The sequence below is a fragment of the Brachionichthys hirsutus genome, chromosome 21 (assembly GCF_040956055.1).
Source record: "Brachionichthys hirsutus isolate HB-005 chromosome 21, CSIRO-AGI_Bhir_v1, whole genome shotgun sequence".
NCBI classification, from domain to species: domain Eukaryota; kingdom Metazoa; phylum Chordata; class Actinopteri; order Lophiiformes; family Brachionichthyidae; genus Brachionichthys; species Brachionichthys hirsutus.
In genome coordinates this window covers 3096799-3123592 of record NC_090917.1, presented here as the reverse complement: position 1 = coordinate 3123592, position 26794 = coordinate 3096799, and the positions used below count along the sequence as shown (strand labels likewise).

The 26794-nt window shown below is 45.8% G+C and overlaps 2 protein-coding genes across 2 annotated transcripts; both read right to left on the bottom strand.

Annotated features, from left to right (window-relative positions):
- Positions 1-3422: 3422 nt before the first annotated feature.
- Positions 3423-10048, bottom strand: grnb (granulin b). The gene is given in 17 exon segments (XM_068754397.1): positions 3423-3577; positions 3579-3689; positions 3773-4027; positions 4173-4418; positions 5154-5390; positions 5465-5698; positions 5872-5969; positions 6274-6424; positions 6606-6697; positions 6782-6911; positions 7090-7199; positions 7383-7524; positions 7746-7859; positions 8348-8488; positions 8719-8859; positions 9581-9649; positions 9938-10048. Coding segments are annotated over 16 exon segments (2229 nt in total). The 5' UTR covers positions 9584-9649; positions 9938-10048; the 3' UTR covers positions 3423-3553.
- Positions 10049-13209: 3161 nt separating this feature from the next.
- On the bottom strand, positions 13210-18187 carry LOC137910255 (protein FAM171A2). The gene is made up of 8 exons (XM_068754696.1): positions 18085-18187; positions 16261-16488; positions 16016-16108; positions 15592-15750; positions 15312-15491; positions 15085-15198; positions 14792-14918; positions 13210-14695 (listed from the first exon to the last, which is right to left on the bottom strand). The coding sequence occupies exons 1-8, from the start codon at positions 18179-18181 to the stop codon at positions 13210-13212; spliced, it is 2484 nt and encodes an 827-aa protein (XP_068610797.1). The 5' UTR covers positions 18182-18187.
- Positions 18188-26794: the final 8607 nt, after the last annotated feature.

Genomic DNA, 26794 nt, shown 5'->3' with positions numbered 1-26794 from the left:
AAATTAGACGACACAACGCACGCGGCGCCTTCCCATGAAGCCGCTTGCAACACAAGATGGCAGAATAGGAAGACTGGAATAAATATCCTGAGGTACCTGTGCATCCTCAGCAGCTGAGAGCTGGAGTAAGGGCACTGCGTGTTGGTGGGACTGAACTCCTGGAAATCCTCTCCTGGCACGGACAGATGTGAGCGTGTTAACAGCCCACATGCAACTCGATATCGTATATGACCTGCAAATACGCGCTTACTCTCTGCCTGTGCCACTACGGAGACTCGTAGGTCCTCCGCGGACACTTCGCTCCCCTCTGCGATCACGTGTTTGGCGGTGCCGCGTTGCATCGCCCGATTCAGCAAGCCCCTCTCGTCCTCCTCCTCCTCCTCCTCCTCCTCCTCGCATCCCTGGTCGGAATCCTCTCTGTCACGAAATGAGAGCGCAGCTCCTCCGGCGACTACGACGAACGGCGCGTTGGGGGGCATGGCCATGTCTCTGTCACCGTTCGCGTGCATCTGTGTTGCGATCACTGGAAAAGAAGACGAACAAAGTAGTTTAAAAACATGAAAAACACATTTTGCGTGGGCCGCAGCGGTGGCTGCGACCATTAAGGATACTTCTTCCACCATCGTCTTCCTGAGGGGAGGTTAACGCATTGAGTCACAAGTTGACCTTGGTGTCTCGACTTTGGCCCCCATGCGGCGTCATTAACCCCGATCGCTCCTGTGAGCATCACCTCAGAGGCCCACAAGCCAATGTGATGCAAGGGTTGACCTGTAGGTGATGCATTGTCCCTCTCGGGGGGGGGGGGGGGGGGGGGGTTCTCCAGCCTCCTCTCACCATCAAAAAACTCGAATCTGTATCTGTGAATTCCGGCCAAACGATAGGCTTATATATAAAAATATAAAAATAATAATCAGATGATCTACAGCATAAACAGCTCATTTAAAAGTGTCATTTTAATGTGGTGGAATTGGCTGTGGCCGGGGCATAAAATAGAAAGATGCCAGCAGAGAGCCGGGCAAAGGTGGGTATAAATAGCACGGAGAGATTCGGCACGCAGCGAATCCGTGCATGCTTTCCACTGAGGGCGAGCAGCTGTCGGAGTCTCTCTTCCTTGACACTCTCCATGTCGACAGCAAAAACTGGGGGGGGTCAAAACACTCGCACTTCCACATAAAGACAGCCCTGAAGCCCTCGGACGCATCCCGGAGCGGCCCGATGAGTTACCGTGTAATAATGCTGTTTGTGTCACATAAAACTGACTCAGCTATAAAAAGGCAGCGAGGTCACCAGGATCTGCAACTGAGCTGAGGATAATCCTAAAGTAGGATGTAAAGTGTTTAAAACAATTAATGCTTCTTTTTACGGGTACAAAAGTAAATTATTTATGATTGAATAAAACCCTCCAGGGTATATTGAACACTAATTTCATGACCCAAACGCCACTCATCCAATGGTGCATCACTAACAACACTTCCTGTTAGCAACACTGCCACACTTCCCTCTTCATTAACTGCTCCGAGGACAAATACACAGTATTCATACAAGTAATGCAGTAAGGTCTAACTTTGACATAACTGCACTTTGAGCTACTTTGAACTTTTCCCATATAAAAAAATTGATAATTTCTTTAAAAGGACTCCATATTAATGACATATAACATTAAAATAGCGTAACTGATAAAGAAACATTACTTTTACTCATGAATCAGAATCAGCAGTGCTTCTGCCACTGCTGCACGAGACAGGGAACCGCTCCAGTGAAACAACCCCGGGCTGACGGCGTAAAGTTCCAGCAAGGTGACACTCTGGCACCAACGGACCACAGTTTACCTGAGATGGACGATCAGCTGCTCGTGTCTTGTTGAGTTCAGGTGAAGTCGCTCCAGTGGTCTTGAAGAAAGTGAACTAAAGTTTCCTGACTCCCCTCGTCACTGTTTGCACTGTGTCATGGGTGTCCAAGGGTAACCTAACCGGCTTTCTGCCCCCCCCCAACCGTAGGGTTCTGTGATTGGCTGTGAATTATGAGTTCTTACACCTCAGTGCCTCCGACCCCCCACCCACACACAGTCGCCTCCAAAAACTCTGGATGCTTTCAGTGTAGTTGCCCACACTGATATTTGGGTCCTGCCCCAGATGTTTCCTACAGAATTAACACCATAGAAGTATAATTACACAGCAGATGAAGTACTCAGAAATACCCCAGTGTACAGCTGTAGCCTGTTCAAATCCTGCATTTAAAGTTGCGCTCAAATTAAACTTACAGATCTTTATTGTAGCTCTTAGCCTTCTTTCTTTTTATGAACTCCAAGTCCATCTTCATAAAGATTCTTGATTAATAAGGAGAACAATGATTTATTTTATTGTATTTAATTAAAGAACAGTTACACCTTTTTCCTCCTTGTTCTGAAGTTTTTAACCACAATAATAATAAACTAAAAAAAAACACACTTATATGAAAAATAACAGATCTGAGGACTTTACAGCTGCTCAATCCGTCAGCTCATCTTCCTGTCCAACGACACATTTGTTGTCCCACAGAACGAAATCTCTGCATTCCTGTGGGAATACCAGAGAAGGGAGTGTAGAATAGGTCCGTGCGTGTGATTTAGGGTGGAGGGTCCCTCTCCCCGGCAACATGTGAAAGGGATCAGTGACCAACCAATAGTGAGGCTGAGGAGGGAATTTACTCCCACGTGACGTCAGTGGGGCTTTTACCACTTTTTTTCCTCTGTGCTGTTGGTAAGAAGAGTCTGCTCTACATAGACGTGAAAAAAACCTCATTAAAGTTGTGACACTTTGTCAGAAGCTATCAATTAAACTATTATAGTAAATTAATATAAATGAATGCAGCTTTGGAATGGCTAGATAATGTTATTTTCTAACGAAACACTATTAAATGTTCACCGGACACATCTGACCTCAATCCCAGAAGAACCAGCATGGGTTGGCTTTTGTTTGCAGCTGAAGCAGGAGAGCCGCCATGTCTGTTTGCGACCAGTAGGGGGCAGATGATGAAGGAAAGCTGCTGCAGCAGCCCGGCAACACTCCCCTGCCAGGCTGCCAGTAAAGTGGGACACGACCCCTCCACAGCTGCGTCTCCTCTCAGCCATCTTCTATTTACCGGGGTCGTCATAGCAACTTTCTGACAACGAGGAAAAAGGAGGTGATGGTGAGGGAGGGGGAAATTGGAGATGGAAGGCCAACGGAAGTGTGCGTGGACTTCTCCATGGGGGGCGGGGGGGCTACACCTCCTGAAGTTAATATCACACTGACCAACGCGTCGGAGAACTTTGTTCCACAATTCAGAAGCAGGAATAAAGTTTAAAAACGTCATGAAGAGATGGATATTCCATCTTGATTATTTAATATATTTTAATAAGAAAAAAGTCGATATTATTTGTGAAGAAACACACTGCAAATCCGTAATTGTAATGCTTCCTTTACTTCTCATTGTTGTATCTTCGTCATTCTCATTTCAAAAGAAGCGGGCGCGACGACGAGCTACGTTTTGAGAGGAAAACCCCCCCTGCGCTCGGTTTTTAACATCAAGGCAACTATTTAAAGTCTTTCTCTCTGTCTCCTGAAAAAGGTGTCCCAGGTCAACCGGCTCTGCAAAGTACAACCTCCAGACTGCAGGTCGCAGGAGTGTCCTGCAGGACAGCAGCGCTTGGAGTCTGAGCAGCAGACGGCCTGCCGGAGGAAGAAGACGCCGTTAGATGAAGTCGCTCTGGAGATTCATTCTAGTGTTTTAGTACAACATATTCAGCACGCACCCCCGGTGAGGGGCAGCAGGCCCACGCCGAGGCTGAGATCTTGCAGCACGTGTCTCGCTCGGGGCAGTAAAACCCCCCCGTGCCGTCACATGGTACAGATGCGTCCCCTTTGCCGTCCGGGGGCTTGGACTGTACTACTTTGCTCTGGAGGAGGGTGTGAATGGACACGCCGTGCTTCTTCTCGCACGTCGTACTCTGCATGTTGCAGACGTAGCCCTGAGGGCAGCAGTGAGCGCGATCTGCACAGCAAACCGCCTGAAAAGACAGAAGCGAGCGGCTTTAATAAGAGGAATCCCTGAACGCCGTGGAGGGGGGGACGGGGGGGGGGGGGTCTCCTGTTTGGATTGCACTTTGCAAGATTTTGCTTTCATAAAAAAGATGCTACATGGAGTGTACAAACCTTATCTAAAGGGCAGCAGCCCCACTTTCCCGTCTGCAGCTTACAGCAGGTTGTTCCTGATGGGCAGCTGGTCTGGCCGTCACATTTAATGTCCGTCGCCGCGCTGGGTCCGGTCGGGACGCTCAGGGCCGGGAGCTGCGGCAGCCAGGGCAGGCTGAGCACAGCGGGCTTGTCGCAGGTCTGTTCAGCCACGTTGCATTTGTAGCCATCAGGGCAGCAGTGCTCGTGATCGTTACAGCACACGGCCTGGAAAGTGAGAGACACCCAAACTGTTCCCTGCGCTTCTTTTGTGTTTCTCATTTTATGACACCAATAAGTTAAAGCGTCTCAGAAAGGTAAATCATGTCCTCGACAATACGTCTTGGTTTTACAGCTTCCTGTAAATAAGAACCATTGATCACAGCTGCCCTTTGCAAGTGTGAATAAACGATGACTCGCGCCGCCGTCTGGCATCTTCACGTCAGATTTGTGCTGCTTTTTTTAGACAGCACAAATTAATCCAACTTGTGAAAGAGTCACACACCTAAATCTGAATTAGGCACCACAACAGCATGGAGTCATTTTAATTAGCCGGATCGGATGCATTTCTGCGAGGATGAAGTTGTAATGACGCAGTAATAAAGCGTAATTTTAGTTTCAATTCATCATTAGTTGTGACTTTTATGTTTTTATTGGATGGAACTGAAATGCTTCTCGGAATTTAACTTCTCTCTTTCAGTTTTTGTGCTCAAGGGCATCTGGTAGTTCTGATATTTAATCAAAGAACCAGATACATTCCAACATAGTTGTTAATCTCTTGTTCACCTCGACAAAACGTTTGTCCATTCCTCCTCTTCTTCCTTTTTCTCTCAAAAACTAGACAAATACAATAAACTTCTAGCTGCAGTGAATGAAAATGTCCAGCAAATGCATGAAGGTATTTGGTTTTCCTTGGAACTTGCATTCTGTGCCGGACTCCTTCAATAAGCCACTGACACTGACCTCAGGTAAAGGACAGCAGGCCCACAGCCCAGACTCTTTTCTGCAGCAGGTGGTTCCTCGTAGACACATGGTCTGCTCGTCACATTTGCCGTTCTGCACCGCTGAGGTCACAGCAGACACCTTCGACACCCACAGGAGGGACGGTAGGAGACCCGGCGGGTCATCGCAGGTTCCAGACGCCAGGTTGCAGATTGTCCCGTGACGGCAGCAGTGGACCTGATCGTCACAGCACACAGCCTGGCAGGAACATAAAGACTTGTTTAAAGTGCCTTATCTTCGGAAGCCATCATTTTGTTTCGGTGTTGCGTTACCCGAGGCAGAGGACAGCAGACCCACTGCCCGCTTGCTGATTTACAGCAGGTGGAGTTCCCAGGGCAGGAAGTAGATTCGTCACATTTGCTGCCATCGGTCGGTAAAGGGACGGCGGGCGTTTTGGTAAACCAGGGTATCACGGCGTTGCCCGTGGGATCGTCACACGTAGAGGCCTCCAGGTTACAAATGGTCCCATGTGGACAGCAGTGCAGGCGGTCCTCACAACACACGGCCTGCAAGGGAAGGGAAACAGACGCGTCTTTTTTCACAACTGAAACCAAAATGTAACATTTGTACAGGAACACATCCTCCTCCGTACACACAACCCACTCATGTTTCCTGCACTCGGGTGAATCATTAGCTGCCAGTTACTTCCACACAGCTGGACAGATCAGTGCGTCGGTACCTTTGGTAGCGGACAACAGGCCCATTCTCCCCCCGACAATTCACAGCAGGTGTTTCCGTCGGCACAGACCACCGATTCATTGCAGTGAACAGAAAACACTGAAAAGAAAAATAGGAAAAAATATTACGGGCGCATACGTAGGAAAGGTTTTGTCTAAATGTCCTCGGCAGATTATTTAATCCATTAGTAGTTCTTCCCTGCTAAAATCCAGCACCTTCATTTGCCACAAAGTAAACCTGAAAGCTAACAGAGGTAGGTACGCGAGGAGCTAATGACAGCTAAGCTTAATTGTTGGACATTTAAGAAGCAAAACTAAAAGGTTTCGTCATAAATAATAAAGAAATGTAACTCCGTCTCCTCCCCTCCGGGACCCAGATCGCCGATAACTCCATGCTGCCCGACCTCTCTGTGCTGCAACCATCTCTGTGGCAGCAGCAGGGATCTTGGCGGCCTCGTTGGCCTCTTCCCGGGTGGAGGACACACATGTGCTGTGAGACAAGTCACACTTTGTTCCTGCAGGACAGCAGTGGACGAAGTCCAAACAACAGACAGCCTAAAAGAGGAGAGGCGAGTATCTTAATGTCCGTGTTACTCCAGCAGAGACAAGAAAACACCAGTTTTATTTGACTCTTCTCTTTCATCAACCAGACGGGATGAAGACTATCGATTCAGACCAAAGTGGATTATGCAGGTTTGAGTTGAGATTTTTTATACATATATACTTTATACTTTACATCAGGCATTGGACAGCAGCCGTATGCGCCTTCAGATATTGGACAGCATGTGGTCTGATCGGGACAAGATGTTGTTTTGTCTGGACACATAACTGACAGAACAAGAAAAACAAAGAAATAAATCCCATCCCATGATTGATCTTTACAACGCTGCTTTACACTAACGAACCGCGTACCGTCTTCGGGCGCGGCGGAAAGCGTCTTCAGCAGTGGCAGACGCACCTCCGCAGCCCTGCAGACGCCGTGCTCGAGGTCGCATATTGTGTTGCCAGGGCAACAGTGGATGAGATCGCTGCAGCATATGGCCTGCACATGGTCGACACAAAGACAGACAACCATTCACACACAATATATATTTTCACAATTTGTGAAAATATATATTGTGAAATGATCAAATCCATAATTGAGAAGGAAAGGAAACTCTCACATTTCAGAAGGCGCACCAGAGGATAATTAAATTAATTAAATTTGCAGCCGTACGCACCTCTGGGTAAGGGCAGCAGCCGTACTCTCCGCTCTTCAGCAGGCAGCACGTAAAACTGTCTGGGCAGCTGCTTTGTCCACCGGGACAAGACACCGCTGTCACTGTAGAAGCTGCAGGAACACGAAAACATAACAACGGTCTCATTATTAGCACAGCGTCATCAGCGTATAAAGTAAACACACTTTAATAAAGAAACAAAAAACATATTTGACAATTAAAATGTTGTGGGTTTTTTTTTTTTTAAACAAATAACTTTTCAAGAAAACATTTAGCATAACTGTATTATAATTTACATGAGGAATTCCCCCTCCTTCTGGGAGGCAGCTTCTCCAGCATGGGGATGGACTGCAGTGAGGGAGACACGCATTTTGAGTGACTAATATCGCACTTTGATCCCTCCGGACAACAGTGGAGCTTATCTTCACAACAAATACCCTGTAGGGGAGAAGATCAATTCAGACAGTCAGAAATAGTCTTCAATGACTACATTTCCTGCAGGTAATAATAAAAACAAAACAGTACAGGTGTAACAAAAATGTTCTTGAAAATTTTATGAAATTAGCAAGTCAGGAAAGTCATCCTGGAACCTCTAACTAACACAGGACGTGTCCCAAACTGTAACATGTTCTTATGGGATGATTTCTTTACTGCATCACCTTCGGTAACGGACAGCAGCCCCAGGAGCCGTCGGGAAGCTGGCAGCAAGTGGTCTCATCTGGACACTCGGACTCCTGGTCCGGACAAAGGACTGCCTTCACGCTCTCCTTGGACTGGAACCATCGCACACGGCAGTCCATGCATACCAATGACAGCAGCACACAAAACACCCTCAGTGGCAGCGATGATTAGATCGGTCATTAGTGTGGAAAAAAAAAGGTTATTCATATGGAAAGAAATGTAGTTTTTAAAATCAGTTTGTATCAAAAGATTAATTGGTAATGACAAAAGTGATATTGATGATTTTGACACTTTCATGGTGGCATATTTAATCTGTGTCTGTATTATCCTGACAGTGGCTCTGAAATAAAGGGATATTAAACAGCAAAGGTAGAACAAAAATAAATGCCATGGGCTTGTCCTCTTTGGTGAAATAGTGAAACACATAATGGAACAACACAACTTAGTGGATTTGATAACTACAACCCTCAGTTAATTGTTTATGTCTACATGATGGGGTGGAGGAAACAAATTGTGGCCAGGAGTACCTGCCATGAGGAGAAAAACCTGAAATAACATCGAAAGACAACAATGAACTTACATGAGGGATAAGCTGGGACTGTTTGGTAGGAAGTCTTCTTCGCCAGGGAAGGGAAACAGTCTGATTGAGACACTCGTAATGGACGAGGTCACAAACTGTCCCTTCGTAGCAGCAGTGTAGGTGGTCTGAACAACACTCAGCCTATCAGCAAATTTTCAGGGGAAAGAAAAAAAGATTTCTAATGAATTACAGCTACTCAAACTTTACGAAACCCAACACAAAGAGGAAGGGGGAAAAAAAACAGCTTTCTTCCTTCAGCAGACCTAAGAGTATGCTTCTTCCACTGATGCTTTTTGATTTTTTACAGGGCCCTTGTACTCTAAGGTTCGAATGCCACGCAAATCACTTGACTCAAGTGAATGATAACTTACATTTGGCAGTGGACAACACCCAAACTCTCCAACAGTGTTCTTGCAGCAGGTGCTTCGGTCCTCACACATGCCTCCATCAGGACAAACCAGCGCTGTGCTCAATCCCAGCAGAGCTAGGAGCAGAACTCCCATATGTAGAGTCTGCAAGAAAAAAAGAGGAGAGAAGAGGATTGTTGGTAAAACACAATCTCATCTGACCGTATGGAAAGATCTTGATTTGTTTTATTTAGAGATTGAGACAAAGCCTCATACATCACAGTGGAGAATGTTATCAAAGGTAACAGAGGGTGGGTTCAGCAAACATTCCAAATGATAACATGGATTTCATCACTAAACAGACTGAAATCCTTGCCGTTTGTGAAAGTCCATGTCCCTTTTGTCCTTGTATAGCACCCACATTTTAGGCATTTAATGTCGGAAATAATAGCCATCAAATGCCTACAGTAAAGATAACTACTGCAAGAGCTGATATTATCTTAGAAGTGTCCATTTCAAAATAGGTTTAATGATCAAAGTGATCAGTTATGCAACAACAACTCAAGTTTCTAAAGGGAGGTCGAGGCGATGTCTTCAAATGTCTTTAGGGCTCAACACCAGCTCAAAAACATTTAATTTACTGCAATATTCAATAGATCAAAAGTAGAGAAAGTCTACAGTGTGTAACGATGAATCATTTTTGTTACACCAGCTAAACTGGTTTAGCTCTACTGACAACTATTGTAAACAGTTATAATGGGGCTAGGGCGCCTTGGTGGATACAAAGGCCAAGATTTATGAGCTTCTGAGGTTGGTTTTCTTTTTTTTTATTGATGCTGAGTGAATGTCAGGCATGTTAAAAACATCTTCACACAATCAACATTACCATGACTAAAAGACTTGGAACGAGGAAGGTATCAACAAAAGGCACCGTGCGGCATAGTCCCGTTGTATCCTGAAAATGACGACAACATAACAACAACAAAAGTAATTAAATGTCATTAATCATAATTCTAATAAATATAACGTATGTGAACACAAGAAAACATGACGCGAGACGGAACAAATTTCTGGGGGTGAAAATGAGAAGCGAGCAAGAGAGTGGCTTTCTTAATTAAAGTGTTGACTGAAATGAAACAAGTTAGCTTAAATAGCTACGTGGCTAACAATAGAGCTAGCCAATTTAAATTACTTTTCGCGGACATGTTTAAACTAAGTAGCTAAATAGAAGTATTTCCCTTACCAGGTACTTTTAGTGTAATTAGTCCAAGTTGTCACATATATGTAGTATTTTCCCGACAATTTACTGCTTTAAATAGCGAAACCTGCACGCACTTCTCAATAACGCTTCACTGGTCACATGACACACCGACACGTGACTGCGATCAGCGTTTTAAAGAAATAGTAAGCTGCAGTTATCGCGAGAGCACATTGCGGAAGTGGATTCGGTCCATGAAACGTTTTTACAGACTTCTTTGAATTGTAAAAATAATTTATCTTGTGACCTTGATCCTCTTCTTTTACCCATAAAATATTTTACAAAATATAGAATATAAATTCAGTTAATTATTTAAAAAAATATTTAAATTTATATTTAAATTGCACCTTTTTTGAGGTATGAAATAAGAATCAACTTTAATAGCTAAGTCTCTAACTCTGTTTGAGAACACATTTTGATGACATTTTGAGACGGGGTGGATTTCAGGCCAAGGAAGTGTTTGTAAAATTTTAAACACACAAATGCAGCTAGGCTCCAGATTATGCAGTTTTTTTTTTCCATTCACTGTCACAGTTGCATGTAAATCATAATCTGATCATAATCTAGATTTAAGAGATTGAAATACAGATATGTATTATAATGTAGAGGAGAAGTAGATCAATATCCACCATTGTGGAAAATTTTATTGATAACTACTAAACTACTAATTATTTCAAATACTGCATGGGAATAGGTTTCCAGGATCAATAATAGTTTGTTTATTTTAATCACTGATGTGCCCCTTTTTTTTTACAATTATTTTCGCAGGATTCTGATTTGACCTAACATGGAAACCGATTCCTTATTGTTTAGGTCTTTGTGACATGCACCGGTAAAGGCTTACGTTCTCATTTAGCTCTGAATTCATCCATTTACAGTCGATCTGGTTCTGCTGTTTAATACTTTTCTTAAATGTCATGTTGTATATATCTTCAGTTTTACTATTTTTTTTAGTAACTTCAGCCACCATCCAAATTAAGTCAGAGACGCTTATTGACCATGGAAACAAATTTATTTCTACTTTATTGTGTACATAAAGAATTGATTTACAGTTTACAAACAACTGACCATGAAGGAAATGACTTACGGCACAGGATGAAGGCCTACAGTTCAAACCTCCTGACCCTTATGTGTACTATCAAAAAATCCAACAAAGCATTTGACCAGCATTAGTGCGTTCCCTCAAGTGTTCGGTTCTTGTGTAAATCAGCTGTAGCTGAATACTTTCAATCCAAACACAAGGTCACAAAATCTACTCAAAAGTACAATTTTCTCATGTAGAAAAAAGAAAAATAAGCAGGAAAGCCACAATTGCACATCTCATAATAATTTCCTCACCTGGTCCAAAGATAATGTACATTTACAGCGGAGGACGTGACAGGCCAGAAGGAATCGTTGCACGGTTCTTCACAATTCTTCAGACTTTGAATTACATCACATTTGCGGTTTGTACTCTAGGCTATGGCTATAGGCTTATACAAAGCAAGCAAATGGTGAAAAGGACCAACGAATCAGCATGACGTATGTACAGGCTTCAGAATATCCACTTCACCCTCAGCTGATGATAAAAAAAAAATTCCTTCAAGTTTTCTAAACTGGTGAAGTTTAACAAATCTGCAAAAAAAAAAAGTCATGTTTGCGTTTGCAGACGCATCCAGGCAGTGACGATGCTAGTAACAGCGTGAGCATGTTGGTCAGTATGTTATTGTAAACATTTATGACCGGAAGTGAATTTTGTTAGCTCTGGAATAAGGGAAAGTCAGTGTCGTGCAACCACGCTTGTTTGGCAACACAAGTCAATGTGCCAGTGCATCACATTTTGTGCCAAACAGCAAAGATCATAAAAAAATAAACAAACAAAAAAAGGTTCAATTAGAAACACCCTAGTCTACATGTAACATGCACATCGTATACACATAAAATCTCATTAATACTCATACCATTTACAGGTTTGGTGAAAAAGAGGGTAGATACGAGAAATGAAAATATCCAAGGACCTAAAAGCCACAAAAAAAGCTGTTGGCCCTCACAGGCATGCTCCCGAGTGAAGCGTGTTCTTACCACGAGTGCGACGTTTACAAGTGCCTGTCTTATTAGGACAGCTTAGATTCGGTGGCTTCACTCAAAAAAGAGAAATGTATGCCCATCACTCAGTCGTGTGTGAAAGGAGTGAAAGAAGGCACTTACAGGAGGGAAATGACACAGATCCTGTCTACGAACGACCCCGGTAGATCTTAGTAAAGTAGTAAAGAGTCAAGTCTTCAGGTAAAGCAACGCTTCTTCTTTAGCCTTACATCCCGTTCTTGGCATTTAGGGGTTGTCTATGCAGGAGTTCAAAGAATCGCTAGGAGGTTTTGGTGCCTTCTTACATTCGGACTGTGTGCATGCAAATGTTTAACATGAAATTTCCAATCTCTGGGAATCTATTTACACGACGGAACCTTTCCTCAACAAAAGAAAATACGAAATTTTGGCAGATGTTCAGATCAGTGTGACACATCGATAGCAGAAAGCGTGACAGAAAGACTTAAAGATGAACGCTTAAAAGGGTCTGAATATAAAGAACACATTAACAGGAGCGAGAGGAAGTCAAGGGCAACCCTGAAGGAGCTAAATGCAAGTGGCACGTTGGATGAGATTGCATTATCCATTTACAAGGGCTCAATAAAACTTACATATTCAAGAAGCTCGTTCCTATCAAACACATCCTCATAGCAGGTTCGGGCAGATACGTTCTCGAGGAAACAATGGAGCACATTCTCTACCCTTAATACCGACCTTTGTGCCCACAGGTGAAGTCTAGCTCAACAAACATCCATCATTCTCGTAGAAAGGTCATACTCTTCCAAATACAAGGTGGGTATCAATCAGCAAATTATTAGTAAGTGCTTTATTGTTATATTCTGCTCTATAAAATGGCTATTTCCACAGTCAGTCTATGCAATGGCTCAGGGCGATAGAAAATTGATGTGATGGGTGACAGAATTCTCAAGCGACTGGACAGGTTTCAGGACGCGAGAGATCATCTCAGTGGAAACCAGTAAGAATAGCTGGCAGTGAGAGACGGCAAGAGTGATCAGGAAGGGAACGTGCGCCTCAACAATAACGCAAAGGCGAGACAACGCCCCGAAGATGGACCAGTGAAGCGCGGCTGTGCTTTTTTAGGATGGAGCTCGGTGGAAAAACATCACCCATCTTTGATGTGGGACAGTTCCCTGTCCAAAAGATTGTAAAAGTGTTCAGGAAGTTCAAGAAGTTCATTTCCTGGGATGGAAGACCATCAGAGGCCTGTCTTCAATCTTCTGCCAGGGGCTCTTCTTGTTCTCGTCTTTGTCATCGGGATCATCCTCGGGGCTGGTCATGGAGTCGCGGCGGTTCTCGCTGTTGCTGCTGCGGCTGCTGCTTACTCGGCTGCGCCCTCTTCTGGTGACGGTGGATCCTCGGGAGGACGGGCCTTCATCGAGAAGAGGGGTGAGGGAGTTCTCCTCTGGTGAGACGGGGCGTCCTTCGCTGCTGCTGGGCTCGCTGTGGTCAGGGTAGGCCAGCTTTGAGTAATGCTTCCCACCACTGCTCGCGCCGGGACCCTTTCGTCCTCCTGATCCCCAGCGCTCATCTTTTCCCTTCCGGTTGCCTGCAGACTTGCGTTCATGGGCTTCCAGAGGCGGCTCAAGGTTCACATCGCGGGCAGTGCAGCTCAAACCACCTAAGAATCCACCGGCACCTCCACAGCTGAGGTCATTCCCAGCATCTATGTAGGAGTGGCGTACATGAGCATTTGCCCGTCCATCCAGAGAGATGAACCACGCCCTTGGGTTTTGCTTAACACCCAGCTCCAGTAGCTTCTTCTCAGTCAGAGCCTGCAGCTCCCCATTCATCTGAGCCATGGTGGAGTCATTGAAGAGCACAGGGATGGTCATAGGCCCACCGGAGGAGTCAGACGCCCAGCTTGGATCCTCAGAATCGTCGCCTTGAGATCCGCCTTGCGGCTGTTGGCCTTGTTTCTGGGAGTGATGGAGATGATGTTGCTGGCCTCCTCCCATCGGGGCGCCGTCTTTGTCTTGGTCTTTTTGGTCCTTGCCATCTTTACCCGTAAACTCAGTGGGCAAGCGCATATAGTGGGCGGGGATGACCAGAGTTGGCACCATGCTCCGGTACATGTTCTCCTTCATTTGGTCAATGGAGCTGCAGAAGATGATCTGACCTGGCTGGGTGTTGAGGGAAGTTGGTCTGGCAAGATTATCTGCAGCTGCCGCTGAATATTCAGGAGGTTTGTCAGACTGGCTGGGCACGTAGCCTTGGAAGCGAGGCGGAGACGGGGGGTCAGAGGAGTATCCCCGATTGTCGTTGGCATTGTGGTGTCGATGATACTCAGACTCTTTTCCTTCCAGAGGGCTGTAGCTCCGGCTGTAGTCGTCGTGCAGCAAAGGGTTGTCCAGGTTGTTGGTCTCTGTGGCGCGCGTGACCTTCATGGGGAAGCTCTCACCTCGTTGTGGGCCTGATGCATTTTTTCCCTTTGCATGACGCAACATATGAGCTGGGACATGCTTGGTCAAGTCCTCCCTTGAACTTTGGTAGTCTCGAGAGGGGGACATGTCAGCTTTGTCATTAGATGGGCCAGGATCCGCATGGCCTCCACAGATTAGATTTAGGCGCGATGTGGAAGTACCCTGGTCTCTCTTAGCACCGTTCAGATTGGACGTGTGGGGTTTCCCTTGCTGTCGACGGGGTTTTAAACACTTGCGCCTAAAAGGTTAGCACACAGTGAAAGTTAGAAATGGGGGGGTAATTTTTTTACTTTTAGATATCTAAAACTGAAACCGGCCCTCAAGCTCCACAAACCTGCAGTAGTAGAGCAGCACACAGAGCAAGATGAGCACCAGAAGTGCCAACGAGCCCAGGATGGCGAGCAGGAACAGGGTGTGGTAGGTGGTGATGTCCCTCAGTCCTGGATGAGACAAACCCAATCCTGCAAGACAAAACACAGGGGGTAGGGGGTTTAAAATCACTCTTAAACTTCACTTCTTTTCCACAAACACTTTAGATCTGACCAGAACGTCAAACTCCAACGACGCAAACGGCTGCAACCGAAGAAAAACCACATTAACAACCAAGCATTGGATGAGCTACATTACCTGAAGATGAAGGGAAGGCAGCTAACCAGTATCCCATCTGAGGAACCACAACGTTCCAGACAAACTCTTGGCCCTCCTTCTTAATGTAGCCCGTCCCATTCCTCGCCCAAAGTCCTAGAGAAATGTTTCTTACGGTCATTGCGTGTGATTTTTGACACTTTTAATATAGAGTTAGAATTATAGAAATCACAGGAGGCTTTGTCCACTCTGATTACATTAGAACTTACCCGTCTTGGGCTGATACAGCCAAGCAGGAACACTTGTGGCCATGCTGTTGCGGGTGTCGGACGGTAGCGGCACAGAGACGTGGATTGGATCTGAGATGTGGATCGCACTGCCATCTTCGTCAAAGAGCTGAATGCTAACCACGGCCAAAGCGGTCAAGTCTGTCCACCCCGTTTCTCCACCTGAAGAAGAAGAAGAAGAACAACAAGAAACAAAAATCAGGTTTCCAGTTTGATTGCTGTGTTGTATCTCCTCACACTGATATCCGCCAGAAACGCCGACCTGTGCCGTTGCTCTCTTGTCCCAGGAGAAATGGGAAACCGCCAATCTCATACCGAGTCCTGGCTGTGGTCAGCGTGGCAGACAGCGCCGTGTAGTTGGGGTTGGATTGCGGCTGAAAGGACTTCCTCTGGAGCTGCACCAGCGGCTGGTTACGAGCGCCTGCACAGAAACAGCCCCGCCCCCCCGCCCGCGTCATGCAATGCCGAATCTCAATCTCATAAATAATCTGGTGTCTTTCGTGCATTAGAGGTAGCTTCAACTCAGCTGTAGATATAAATAACAAAGAGCGGCTGTTGTTGCTATGGTGATAGCAGCAGGAAATAGGAACAAGGTCGTCTACATGTTGAAGAGAGAGGTCAGAGGAATAGGTGGAGACGACTGTGTCAAACTGCATTCCTCACACGGGCGAAATTATTCTCCTTACCTGGCGATCCGGACAGAACCTGCAGGACGTCGTCATAGAGAATAAGTGTCCCCGGCCTCTGGACGAGGAGGTAGAGGCTGACGGCTGCATACACTAAAGAAAAGACAAAAGGTGCCGCGGCGAGACAGTGAGACAGCGCTTCTGCACCGTGGACATTTAAACGCCACCTATAGTGACTGAGACACGTTTTGACACATCATGCGGGGATTAGCCGCGTGCCACGTCTTTCTGCCCCTGCGACTTACGAGGGATGCGCGTGGAGTGCCAGGGGACAGAGTTGGTGACGTAGTCTTCTTTGGAGGCTGTGATGATGACCCATGTTCCTGTGCGGTACTGGAAGCTGACCCTCAGGACGCCATCGCCGCCGGCCCTGCCGGACGCCAAGATGGTCTGATTGCCGTGCACTTCCACCTCAGCGCCTGCCAGCGGCGACAGGTCGCTGTTGTCAAACACCTGGATTTTGATTTGGACCTCTGTAAAGCACAAAGCAGGTAACTGGGTCTGGGACTTTCCATGAAGTTGAACTGATTCATTGATTAGTTAGTCGATCGGCTGCTGAACGTGAATCGGCATCAATCGTAGCTGTAGATGTACCGACTACCGAGCTGGAGTGTGAACTTTGGACGTGGATGAATCATTTCCGGTGGCTGTGATGGAATTTTTTTTTTTTTTTTTTTACAATGATGACGCTTCATTGCAAACGCACGACACAGTGTTTTTCCACCCCCCCTCCCCCACAGAACATTTTGTTTCTCATCTTGCCCCTTTTGACGCCGTGGATGTGGGTCATGCCTGGGGATGTTTCCATGGATACGAAGCTGACTCTCCAAAAGCTGGCTGGCTTGTTGTTGTTGCTTCTTCACTCAGCTCTAAAACCTTCTAATGGCAAACCCCAACTTCTCAGTGACAGCAGCAGCCTCACTAATGGATACTTTTGGATAATAATAAGCACGTGTGTGTGTGTGCTCCCATTTCCACTGCAAAATGCAGTCAGCCATTTTCACAACCGGTTCAATAAAAGCTCCCTTGTGTGTGCAGAGAGGATTTCCTCCATCTGTAGCTTTAAGCAGCTCCACTGACACAGACATTGTGTTACAGTGTCACATCGAGGGTCTGGGAATTTTCACTCTCTTGAAGGGCTCGAGTAAAAACCTCCTTCAACTCAGTGCAAACATTCTGAGGGCTGGAAATGTGCATCAATTATTATATTAAAAGTAACCGATTGGTGTCCTTTAAAATGAATTCATCCAGTTTCTTATATGAAAAAAAATACTATGTTTTAAGAGTATTTTATTAAAGATAATACGTCTTGCAATCAAACAGCACATGATACCAAAAGGAAAACGGTGGTGCTCATCTTGCAGAATGTAAATTGTTAACCTTCAAAGTAATGGAATATATATATATATATTTAACAACAACAACAACACAAAATTAAAAAAAGAAAATGGTGCATCATTATTGTACTACAGTACCTACAAAATACACTGGAGAAGTCTAAAAAAAATCCACCTCAGTCTGAGATCATCCACCATATAATAAAGCATGCACAATGCAACGCCGTTACATAATAATGTCCTTCAGAATGCACACCATAATATAAACAATGGCTGCTTTTCCTGTGTGTGTGTTGTTGATTTTCCATCATTTGCATTTTTGGGGATTTTTGAATACACAAATGTGCGCGTTACTTGGAGCGACTGTTGCGTCTTGTGGACCTGAGGTCAATCTAATCTCATAAAAAAAAACACGCACGCTAATTCTAAAAGAGAAGGTTCAGGGTGTAAAAGGCCTGGTGAGAAATCCGAGCACACGGACACGAGCGTGGCCCTCTCTGAGAACCCCCCCCCCCCCCCATGGATACAAATACATCCACCGCATCAAAAGTCATATTATAAAGCGGATAACACCAGAAGCGCGCCCCTGAGATTCGCACCTCTGCACGCCGGCGTCCTACCGGCGCGCAGAGGTGCGAGGATCGACGGCTTGTCGACAAAAGCACTAAAAACCACAACCACTCCCATCTTTGTCTTTGCGCGCTGCTGCGCCTCCCGTATGGCGAAGCTTACCAAATGCGCCTTGATCTGGAAGAGATCTGCCCAGCGCCTCCCAAACCGCGCAGATCCACACGAAGAGGAGCAAACGAGAGATGTGGTCGGTTGGCATCCTTGCAGCTACATCTCTAGCTCGGCGGCCATATATCCATATTTCTGCGGGGGGGGGGGGGGACGTTTCACGCCGCGCGCATTGGTCGGATGCCGGGCCTTGAACCGAGATCCTGCCGTCTCTGTGCGGGCTTCGCCTTGTTTTTATTGTCTGAAGCGGAGAGGAAAAGAGTCCAACGTTTCCCTCTGCTGATGCCAAGAGGAACAGCGACTCCGCCCGCTCCTGCAGAGCTGTGCGTAAATCTGCAGGAAATGTATAAATGTAGGCGTAAAATCCCGACAGATTTGGATCATAATCTGATTAATTAAATTTGTTTGGGTCAAGAACTCATAAACTTCTAAAGACACCGGATTCTGGGAGTCTGTTTAATAATAATAATGACATCGTTTGAGGCAGATGCAATTCAAAAAACGTCATCACGGTGACGTCACCGCATAGCGCGTAATCAAACAATTGATCATAGTGTTACAAGAAGTCTGGATTCAATGAGTGCTTAACATTTTAAATGGGATTATATTTGGCACTGCCAGGATTAAATAGATATGAGGATATGACTTTTTCCAGATTTAATCCCGTATTTAGAGCCATGTCTGGGAATGACATTCCTCAGCAGGAAGCGACCTTAACCATTGTCCACACACATCTGATGTTCCAGGAAACTCCTCGTGTTGGACGGCGAACCCCAGAGACATGGCGTTTATTTAAGAATGACAGGCAATCGCAAACATCTGGAGCAAACAAAGAGACGAAATGTCTCGCAGGGAAAATGTCATCAGAAGCAGATGGTGGCCGTGGGAAAAGTCTGCTTCAGAACAAAGCCCAGATTATCCAAAGAGGCAGCGTCTACGGTGGCGAAACACGTCACGTGTACCGCAAAAAGCCACCCCTTCCCCTCCGAACATAACATCTGTATGCTCAAGGGAATTCTGGATTTGGTTTGGGGGGGGGGGGGTCAAACATCGTTACGTCGTATCATAACAGATTCACTGGTGCTCAGACAAGCTCAAATCACACAAACGCCTCCTTTCAGATTGAATCCGACGTGAAGAGAATGAAGCCATTGTGAGAATTTATTCACCACATGGGTCACATTGGTCATGAGGCAGGGGCAGATGTAGGATGCTTGGAGTCAGAAGGGCCACGATTTACATAGAGCGGGGGGGGGGGGGCAAAAATATGCCCAACTTCCATGCATCCTTCCGAATTCAGAGACATCGATGCAAATATAATTCCTTGTCTTCCACTGGAATAACCACAAGTGCACCATCGTGCACCAGGTGGTGGGGGGCAGGATAGAGCCGTGTCTCATTTTCTTCCAACACGATGAGAGGTGGGTGGAGTGGGGGGGGGTATTACTGAAGAGTTCCAGCTCTGCAGTGCTGTGGCTGGAGAGTAAACCCACCAGCAGAGGGTATGATAGAGCCAAAGACCACCGCTGACAGGCCCCAGGCTGCATTCAGAGATTAGACGTGTAATCTACATCAAAGCACACCTGTCTGCTATCAATAGCTTTCATCTTGACGTGAGCTGCGATCACAGTTTGCCTTCAGTTTGTTGTAAGCTATGCAGGGAGACACAATCAGCATCGGGCATTGGGTTTCGGGGGGCCCCCTGCTGCGTTTGAGCGATACACATGTCGGAGGATTTGCTCTGTTGGTGTGTGTTAGCAGTGAAGGTTGATGTGTGTGTGTGTGTGTGTGTGTGTGTGTGTGTGATGAATGGTAGCTGTAGTTCTGTCAGGCGGGAAGGTCATCAGTTATCGAATGAAACACAGATCCAACTACAAAGCGGTTTAATTTTACAGTTTTAATGTCATATGAGGGATAATTTTGGACCCAGCAGGAGATCAATGCATCAAGTTTCTTGTTCTGGAGGAAGTCAAGCACTTTGAAATATTCCATGTTTTATGGCGCTTAATGAAAATGAACATTTGCATGTGTAAAGTGATTTAAGATGACAGTTTCAGGCAAATTTAATAGCGCTAAATGTAAAATATTTCTCCGTGGCTGTTAAAATGTGAATACCCATAGTACCAGTTAATCCGGCTTGTCCAGGATGACAGACAGCGTGTTATTACAAGACGCCTCCGGGATCAGGTGGGATAATCCCTACCTGGGATTTATTTACAAAGCAGCGATCCTGTGGAAAACCAGATGGAACTGTCCTGCCTAAAACTGTCAAACTTCAGCTCAGATTGAAGTCAGACGAGGCGATCGTGTTTTGCCGTGTTTTGCTTTACGCACTTGTGTGCTTGTTTGTTTTTAAATGAACAATTTGACTATGAATGAAGAGCCTGCACAGCTTCTGCCCGAGGTAGTAAAGAAAAATGATCAGCAAAGTATTCCAAACGTGATTAGGAAGGCGCAAACATGTGAAACGCAGAGGGACACACACACACACACACACACACACATCTATTCTGCTGCTGCAGTCGTAACAGGTGATTCCGCTGTGGGTTTTGGACAGGGCTCAATCTCCAGGTGCATTGCGACACTTTTGTTGCCTCTAAAGTCATTGCCATCTTAAGACTTGTCCAACTGCCAATTTTGTCCAGCAACAACATATGAGCGATAATTAATACGCGTGTGTGCAGAGCATTTTGACATCTCGGTGCGTCGCAGTGTGGAGCCCACTAGGGGAGTTTTTATTTTTGGCTCCTTGGGCTTTGATTAAAATATGACTCTCTTGTTGACCTTCACACCGACTGCGACTCTGCCAGGTCCATGGGAACACAGCTTCCTGATAAATAAAGGTCTCCCACTGGAACCGCTTGACAAGACAATCAATTCTCCACATAGTGGGTCCGGATCTGAATGGTCTGTGGTGCTGCTGCATGGAGAAAGACACCCACCCATCAGTCTTCTATGCACGAGGCACTTCTTTTTTGAAGATCTGCATTTTGTTTTATTCGTGGACGTAGATTAGAAATGTTTAACTCCCCTTACTTTGCACGTGCCAAGAGCCAAAATCGGCATAAAAAGAAAAAAAAAAAAAAAAAAAATTAGGACGGCACTCAGGAGACAGGATGCCTCTGCCAATGCAGAACAGTCCCTCTTAATTAAAAAAAAAAAAGTATACTGGAATGTTTCAGGAAGTAGAAAAAAAACAAAATCAAACCATGCTTTTTTTCTAATCGTATCTCCAAAACGTCTAACCTTCACTGTCCCTCTTATTCTCTCATTTCTAATCCTATCCTTTCCACATTCTCTCCATCACTCTGCAATGTTGACCCGAGGTACTTGAAGTCCTCTACCTTCTTTACGTCCATTCCTTGTGACCTCGCTGTCCCCCCTGGGACCTTCTCATTTACACACGTGCCCTCTGTTTTACTCCTGCGCACCTTCAGTCCTCTCTTTTCTATAGAGCAGACCTCCACTTCTCTAAATGATCCTCTACCTCCTTCCTACTCTCACTGCAGACCACAATGTCATCTGCAAACATCATATTCCAAGGCAACCATGACATACATGTTCAACCTATTAACACATCGTGGGCTGGAAGTAAACACACCACTTCAGGTGTCCCAGATTACCTGAAATGACAGGCAGAATTCCTCTAAACTTTGATCCTGTCACACTTTTTGTTTTGCTTATTATGTGAAATATCTCATCTCCTTGATTGTCTTCATGGCTTAAACAAAAATACATTCTACCCCCCAGAGATCTCATGACTTCTCCATCAGTATAACTTTTTTTAAACCTTTATTTGCACAACAAATGAAAGTCCCATAAATGGCAATTATAGGCAACGTCAGCATTATCGTCTTCTGGCGAGTGAAAACTTCACCGCACTGTTAGATGAGATTTAGACAAACTCTATAAAGTCCATCGCGTTAATCCTAAAACTCATCATTTTACAGGAAAGGATCAATAAAGAAACCTAAAGCTGCTGATATTGACCTGAGAAGGGAATGACTCGACAAGGAGCAACTTCAGACATTGTCCTTTTTTTTATCCTAACAAGAAAGAAGAGAAGGAAGAGACATAAATTGTGTATAGGCAGACGGGAGATGGATGAATGGATGGAAGATGGATGAATGGATGGAAATATTGATCCACACAGATAGAGTAATCGACAGATGGTAGAGGAAAAGAAAAAAGTAAAGCAGACCTGTTCAAAAAGCTTCAAGGAGAATGGCCTGTGCTTCTCGTTTTCAATGTGCAGCTTCATTACAGTAATGGATGAATGTTGGACAGAATTTCACTCATAACTTAAATCCATAAGAATTAAAGACAGTTCCCTGCTGAGCGTCGTCTAGCTGTTATTTGTTTGTTTATTTGTTGTGTATTTTTATCTTTATTTTAATCGGTTAATTTAACTTGATCTGAATGTTTTAGTTACCTTCAATATTAAGTTAATTTACGATCATATATATATAATAAAATAATGTAGTTTATTTTTCATTAATATCTGTATTTTCAAGTATTTTATTAGTTTTTTTTTTTTTATATAACTTTGCAATTTTTCAGTCGGGCCATTGGTTGTTATGTTACCCTCAATTCTACCCCCAACAATTGCACCATAATCACAGCTGTTCCAGCAGAGAGATTGAAATTTCCTTCATGTTGTTATCACCTTTATCCTGAGAAATGCCAAGGGGGGTGTAAACATGAAGACGTCACTAAATCCCATCTTCCATCTCTCCAAGAATGATTGCTGGGACGTAATCCCTCGAATGTATTGTAAATTAAATGCTGTGTTTATTTCATCTTCTGCTGACGCTGCTATACGGCGCGATCAGATTTTAATCTGCGCTCTCCAGTTTACACTCCAGACCTGGTCACAGAGGCTTCACCGAGTTGTATCGTGTTCTGAAGGTGCCGCTACATCCTGGCCTGTCACAAAATCAATACCCCCATCTTCTGGAGGCTTCGCCGATTACTCACATTGGCTTTGTCACAAACTCAAGTTCAAGGCCTGACTCTTGAAATTGTTTACCTCGTGAAATATCTGTGTACAGAAGACGTAACGGGTGGAACCGTGCACGCTCGTCACGAAAACACAGAATGCATTCCCACCGGTGTTGCTTGCTCTGCAGGATTCTTTCTTTTGTTTCTTCCATCCTGACTGCGCCTCGCAGGTTGTTCTTCGGAGACGTGTGTGTGTGTGTGTGTCTGTGCAGCGCTTTGTGTTTGTTATCATTGGGCGTTTTGATTGTGAGAATAAGACACAGTGAACAGATGTGGCGAAAACTCTAAACAAGAATCAGCACGACCGAACCGAACACATCTGGGACGCACACACACACACACACACACACACGCACCCCGACTGATTCCAAGCCAATGTGTTTTTCTAGGTCACCATCTCATCGAGAGACTTGACGAGTCTTCCTATCTTGAAAAAGCATTTGAAGTTTCCTACAGCGAATGGATGAATGGATTAATTACTATGCAAACGACCCCTTCATTACTCGACGATTTCAAAACCAAGATTTTTTTTACGAGAATTTGAGGTTTGTGGTATGGTCCACCACAACGTGCAGCAAAGTGCCCGCTTTGTCATCGCTCGTGCATCTGGAGTGACCCATGGCACACAAATCCTGCATCTGATGCTGTTTAGAGTATAAGTTTCCAGAGCAAAGGAGGTCACATGTGTAGATGGAGGATGAATGGTGTTTCAGATTAGAAAACGGGGGGGGGGGGATGCTGCCAGATTGATGGTGAACTCCTCCAGCAGCAGGGAAAGGGATTAAAAAGACCATTTTACACAAGCCCATGGAAAAATCCACACCGAGACCAGGATGAATGGTTGCACTAAAGCATGCATGGCACCTGTCAGGTTGATTAAGATGATGCTTCTTTGCCACCTGCTTGCTAGACTCGCTATCAGATAGGTGCATGGCCCGGGTTTGCCACGGTGGCCTTTTTTTTTTTTTTTTTGCCACTGCTGAGACTTCATGAGATGGCACTGTCATCTTGGATTAAAACATCTGTCGAATAATGCCTCTTTGCACATCACAGGGTCTAAAGCCAGCCTTCCGGTCCCATGTAAGGAAGCACACTGTAAAGAATCAAGAATCAAGAATCAAGAAATGTTTATTGTCATTCATACACTCTCATGCACGAACGAAAAACAGCACTCAGGTCCCAGCTCGAGGCACACAACACACATTCATTCAACTTAAACTAAATATATACACAAAGTGACAAAGTGACAAAAGTGATTGCACGATCCCCGGTAGGGTCCAACACGGAAGCAGTGCATTTGGCCTCCGAGTTATCCACTGTTCACAACTCTCACAGCATCAGGGAAGAAACTGTTTTTGAACCTGGTGGTTCTGGCCCTGATGCTGCGCAGCCTCCTCCCAGATGGGAGGGGGGAAAATAGTCCGTGTGCAGGGTGGGTGGGGTCCTTCATGATGCAGGTTGCCTTTTTCCTGCACCTCCTGCTGTAAATGTCACTCACGGTGGGTAGGCTGCTCTCCGAAGTCCTTTGGGCCGATTTTACCACCCGCTGCAGGGCCTTCCTGTCTGCAGCAGAGCAGTTGCCGTACCACACCGTGATGCAGGATGAGAGGACACTCTCCACCGCACACCTGTAGAAGGACGACAGGACAGGGGAGCCCATACCTGCTCGCCTCAGCCTCCTCAGAAAGTAGAGGCGCTGGTGGGCCTTCTTCACTAAGGCGGCTGAGTTAGTCCTCCATGTTAGGTCGCTGGCGATGTGCACGCCCAGGTACCTGATGCTCTGGACCACCTCGACAGCCGCTCCTCCGATGTAGAGGGGAGGGGGGGTGTAGCCTCCTTTCCTGTAATCCACAAACATCTCCTTCGTTTTCTTCACATTGATGCAGAGGTTATTATCTCTGCACCACTGCACCAGATGTTCCACCTCCTGCATGTACACCGACTCGTCGTTGTTGAGGATGCGTCCCACCACTGCTGTGTCGTCTGCGAACTTGACGATATGACTGCTCGGGTACTTGGCTTTGCAGTCATACGTCAGCAGCGTGAACAGCAGAGGGCTCAGAACGCATCCTTGAGGGGAGCCGGTGTTGAGGATGATGGGGGCGGAGGAGATGTTGCGGATTCTCACGGTCTGCGGCCTGTTTGTCAGGAAGTCCAGGACCCAGTTGCACATCGATGGGCTCAGTCCCAGTGTCACCAGTTTGTTGACCAGAGTCTGCGGGATGATGGTGTTAAATGCCGAGCTGAAGTCCAGAAACAGCAGCCTGGCATAAGCGTCTCTGGTCTCCAGGTGACTCAGGGCCTTGTGAACCACGGAAGCGATTGCATCGTCGGTGGAGCGGTTCCTCCGGTACGCATACTGATGGGGGTCCACGCTGTCATCGACGCTCTCCTTAATGTGCCCCATCACCAGCCGCTCAAAGCACTTCATGACTATCGGAGTCAGAGCAACCGGCCGATAGTCGTTCAGGCATGAAACGGTGGAGGTCTTGGGGACAGGGATGATGGTGGCTGTCTTCAGACACGTCGGCACTGAGCCCTGGGACAATGAGGTGTTGAAGATGTCGGTCAACACCTCAAACAGCTGATCGGCACAGTCCCTCAGAACCCGGCCCGGGACGTTGTCTGGGCCTGCAGCCTTGCGGGGGTTGATCTTCCGCAGGGACCTCATCACATCCTCAGCAGCCAGACTGATGCATGTGTTGTTTAAAATGTTCATTTAGATCAAATTTAGAACCAGGATGGTATTTGAAGATTGTGATCGTTCGTAACGTATCTTTTTTTCCCAGACAATAAAATGGCAACGCATAGCGTGAAAAAATATTCCTCAGGGTCTCAGGAGATGCTTTCAGCTGATTTATGTTAGCGTCACCATGGTGATGATGCCGAGAATCTCTTCATGCCTGACTCTGCGTGATCCCATCTTCATATTGGAGGCAGCATGAACCCATCGCCCCAAATATATATTAAAATTTCCCTGGATTATAGGATGCAGATTAGATTGCATGATTTCAACACCGCGAAACTGCCTTGCGCTTCACTATTTTTCATGTTTGTTGACTTTTTCACGATATTGGCAACGTTTCAGAATTGACCTTTAAAAAAAAACAAAAGAGTGACCCAGATTCTGCAGCCGGATGAGTCTCAAAATGTAATGAACTCTTCATCATCCTGAAAACCTAACATGTCAAATAACATCTCTTCCTTGATCCCACCCCGACACAGACGAAAACAAAAAAACGGTGAGTGGATTTACTAAATTGTCACTCTCGAGCACAAATGCAGACAAAAAAAAAAAGAGAGAGATAACACGTGAGAAGGATTCCCTTTCCTCGGAGTTCCTATTACGCGTGGTTCCTCCCTCTTCTAAATCAGTCCTTTAACTTTTTTCCAAGGAAGCGACGTCGTGATCGCAGATGGGATTAGAGATTAGGCTCCGGAGCAAGAGCGGTTTGCATAATTAAATTCCACGACGAGGAATTTAAAATAGTCGCGTCGACGAAAGCGGCCACAACGCGTGGGCTGGGGGGCGCGGCGCGGCGCGTTCAGGAGGCGAGCTGAACCCTCAAGAGGATGGACGTGAAGCTGCGGGACGAGACGGAGCGACCTGCGGAGTGAGCCGCGCGTGGAATAGACGTTTTGCTTTTTATTTTATCTTGAAGGGCACGCCGGTGCCCGGCGGACGGTGAACGTACCTCCAGCC

Bases quoted from the DNA above. Each gene is read 5' to 3' on its own strand.
- LOC137910255 (XM_068754696.1), bottom strand. From the start codon at position 18,181: ATGCCAACCGACCACATCTCTCGTTTGCTCCTCTTCGTGTGGATCTGC. The intron at 16,109-16,260 runs GTAAGTCGCAGG...TCTTTTCTTTAG, and splicing joins GCACTCCACGCGCATCCCTC to TGTATGCAGCCGTCAGCCTC. The intron at 15,199-15,311 runs GTAAGTTCTAAT...ACATTTCTCTAG, and splicing joins GCTGTATCAGCCCAAGACGG to GACTTTGGGCGAGGAATGGG.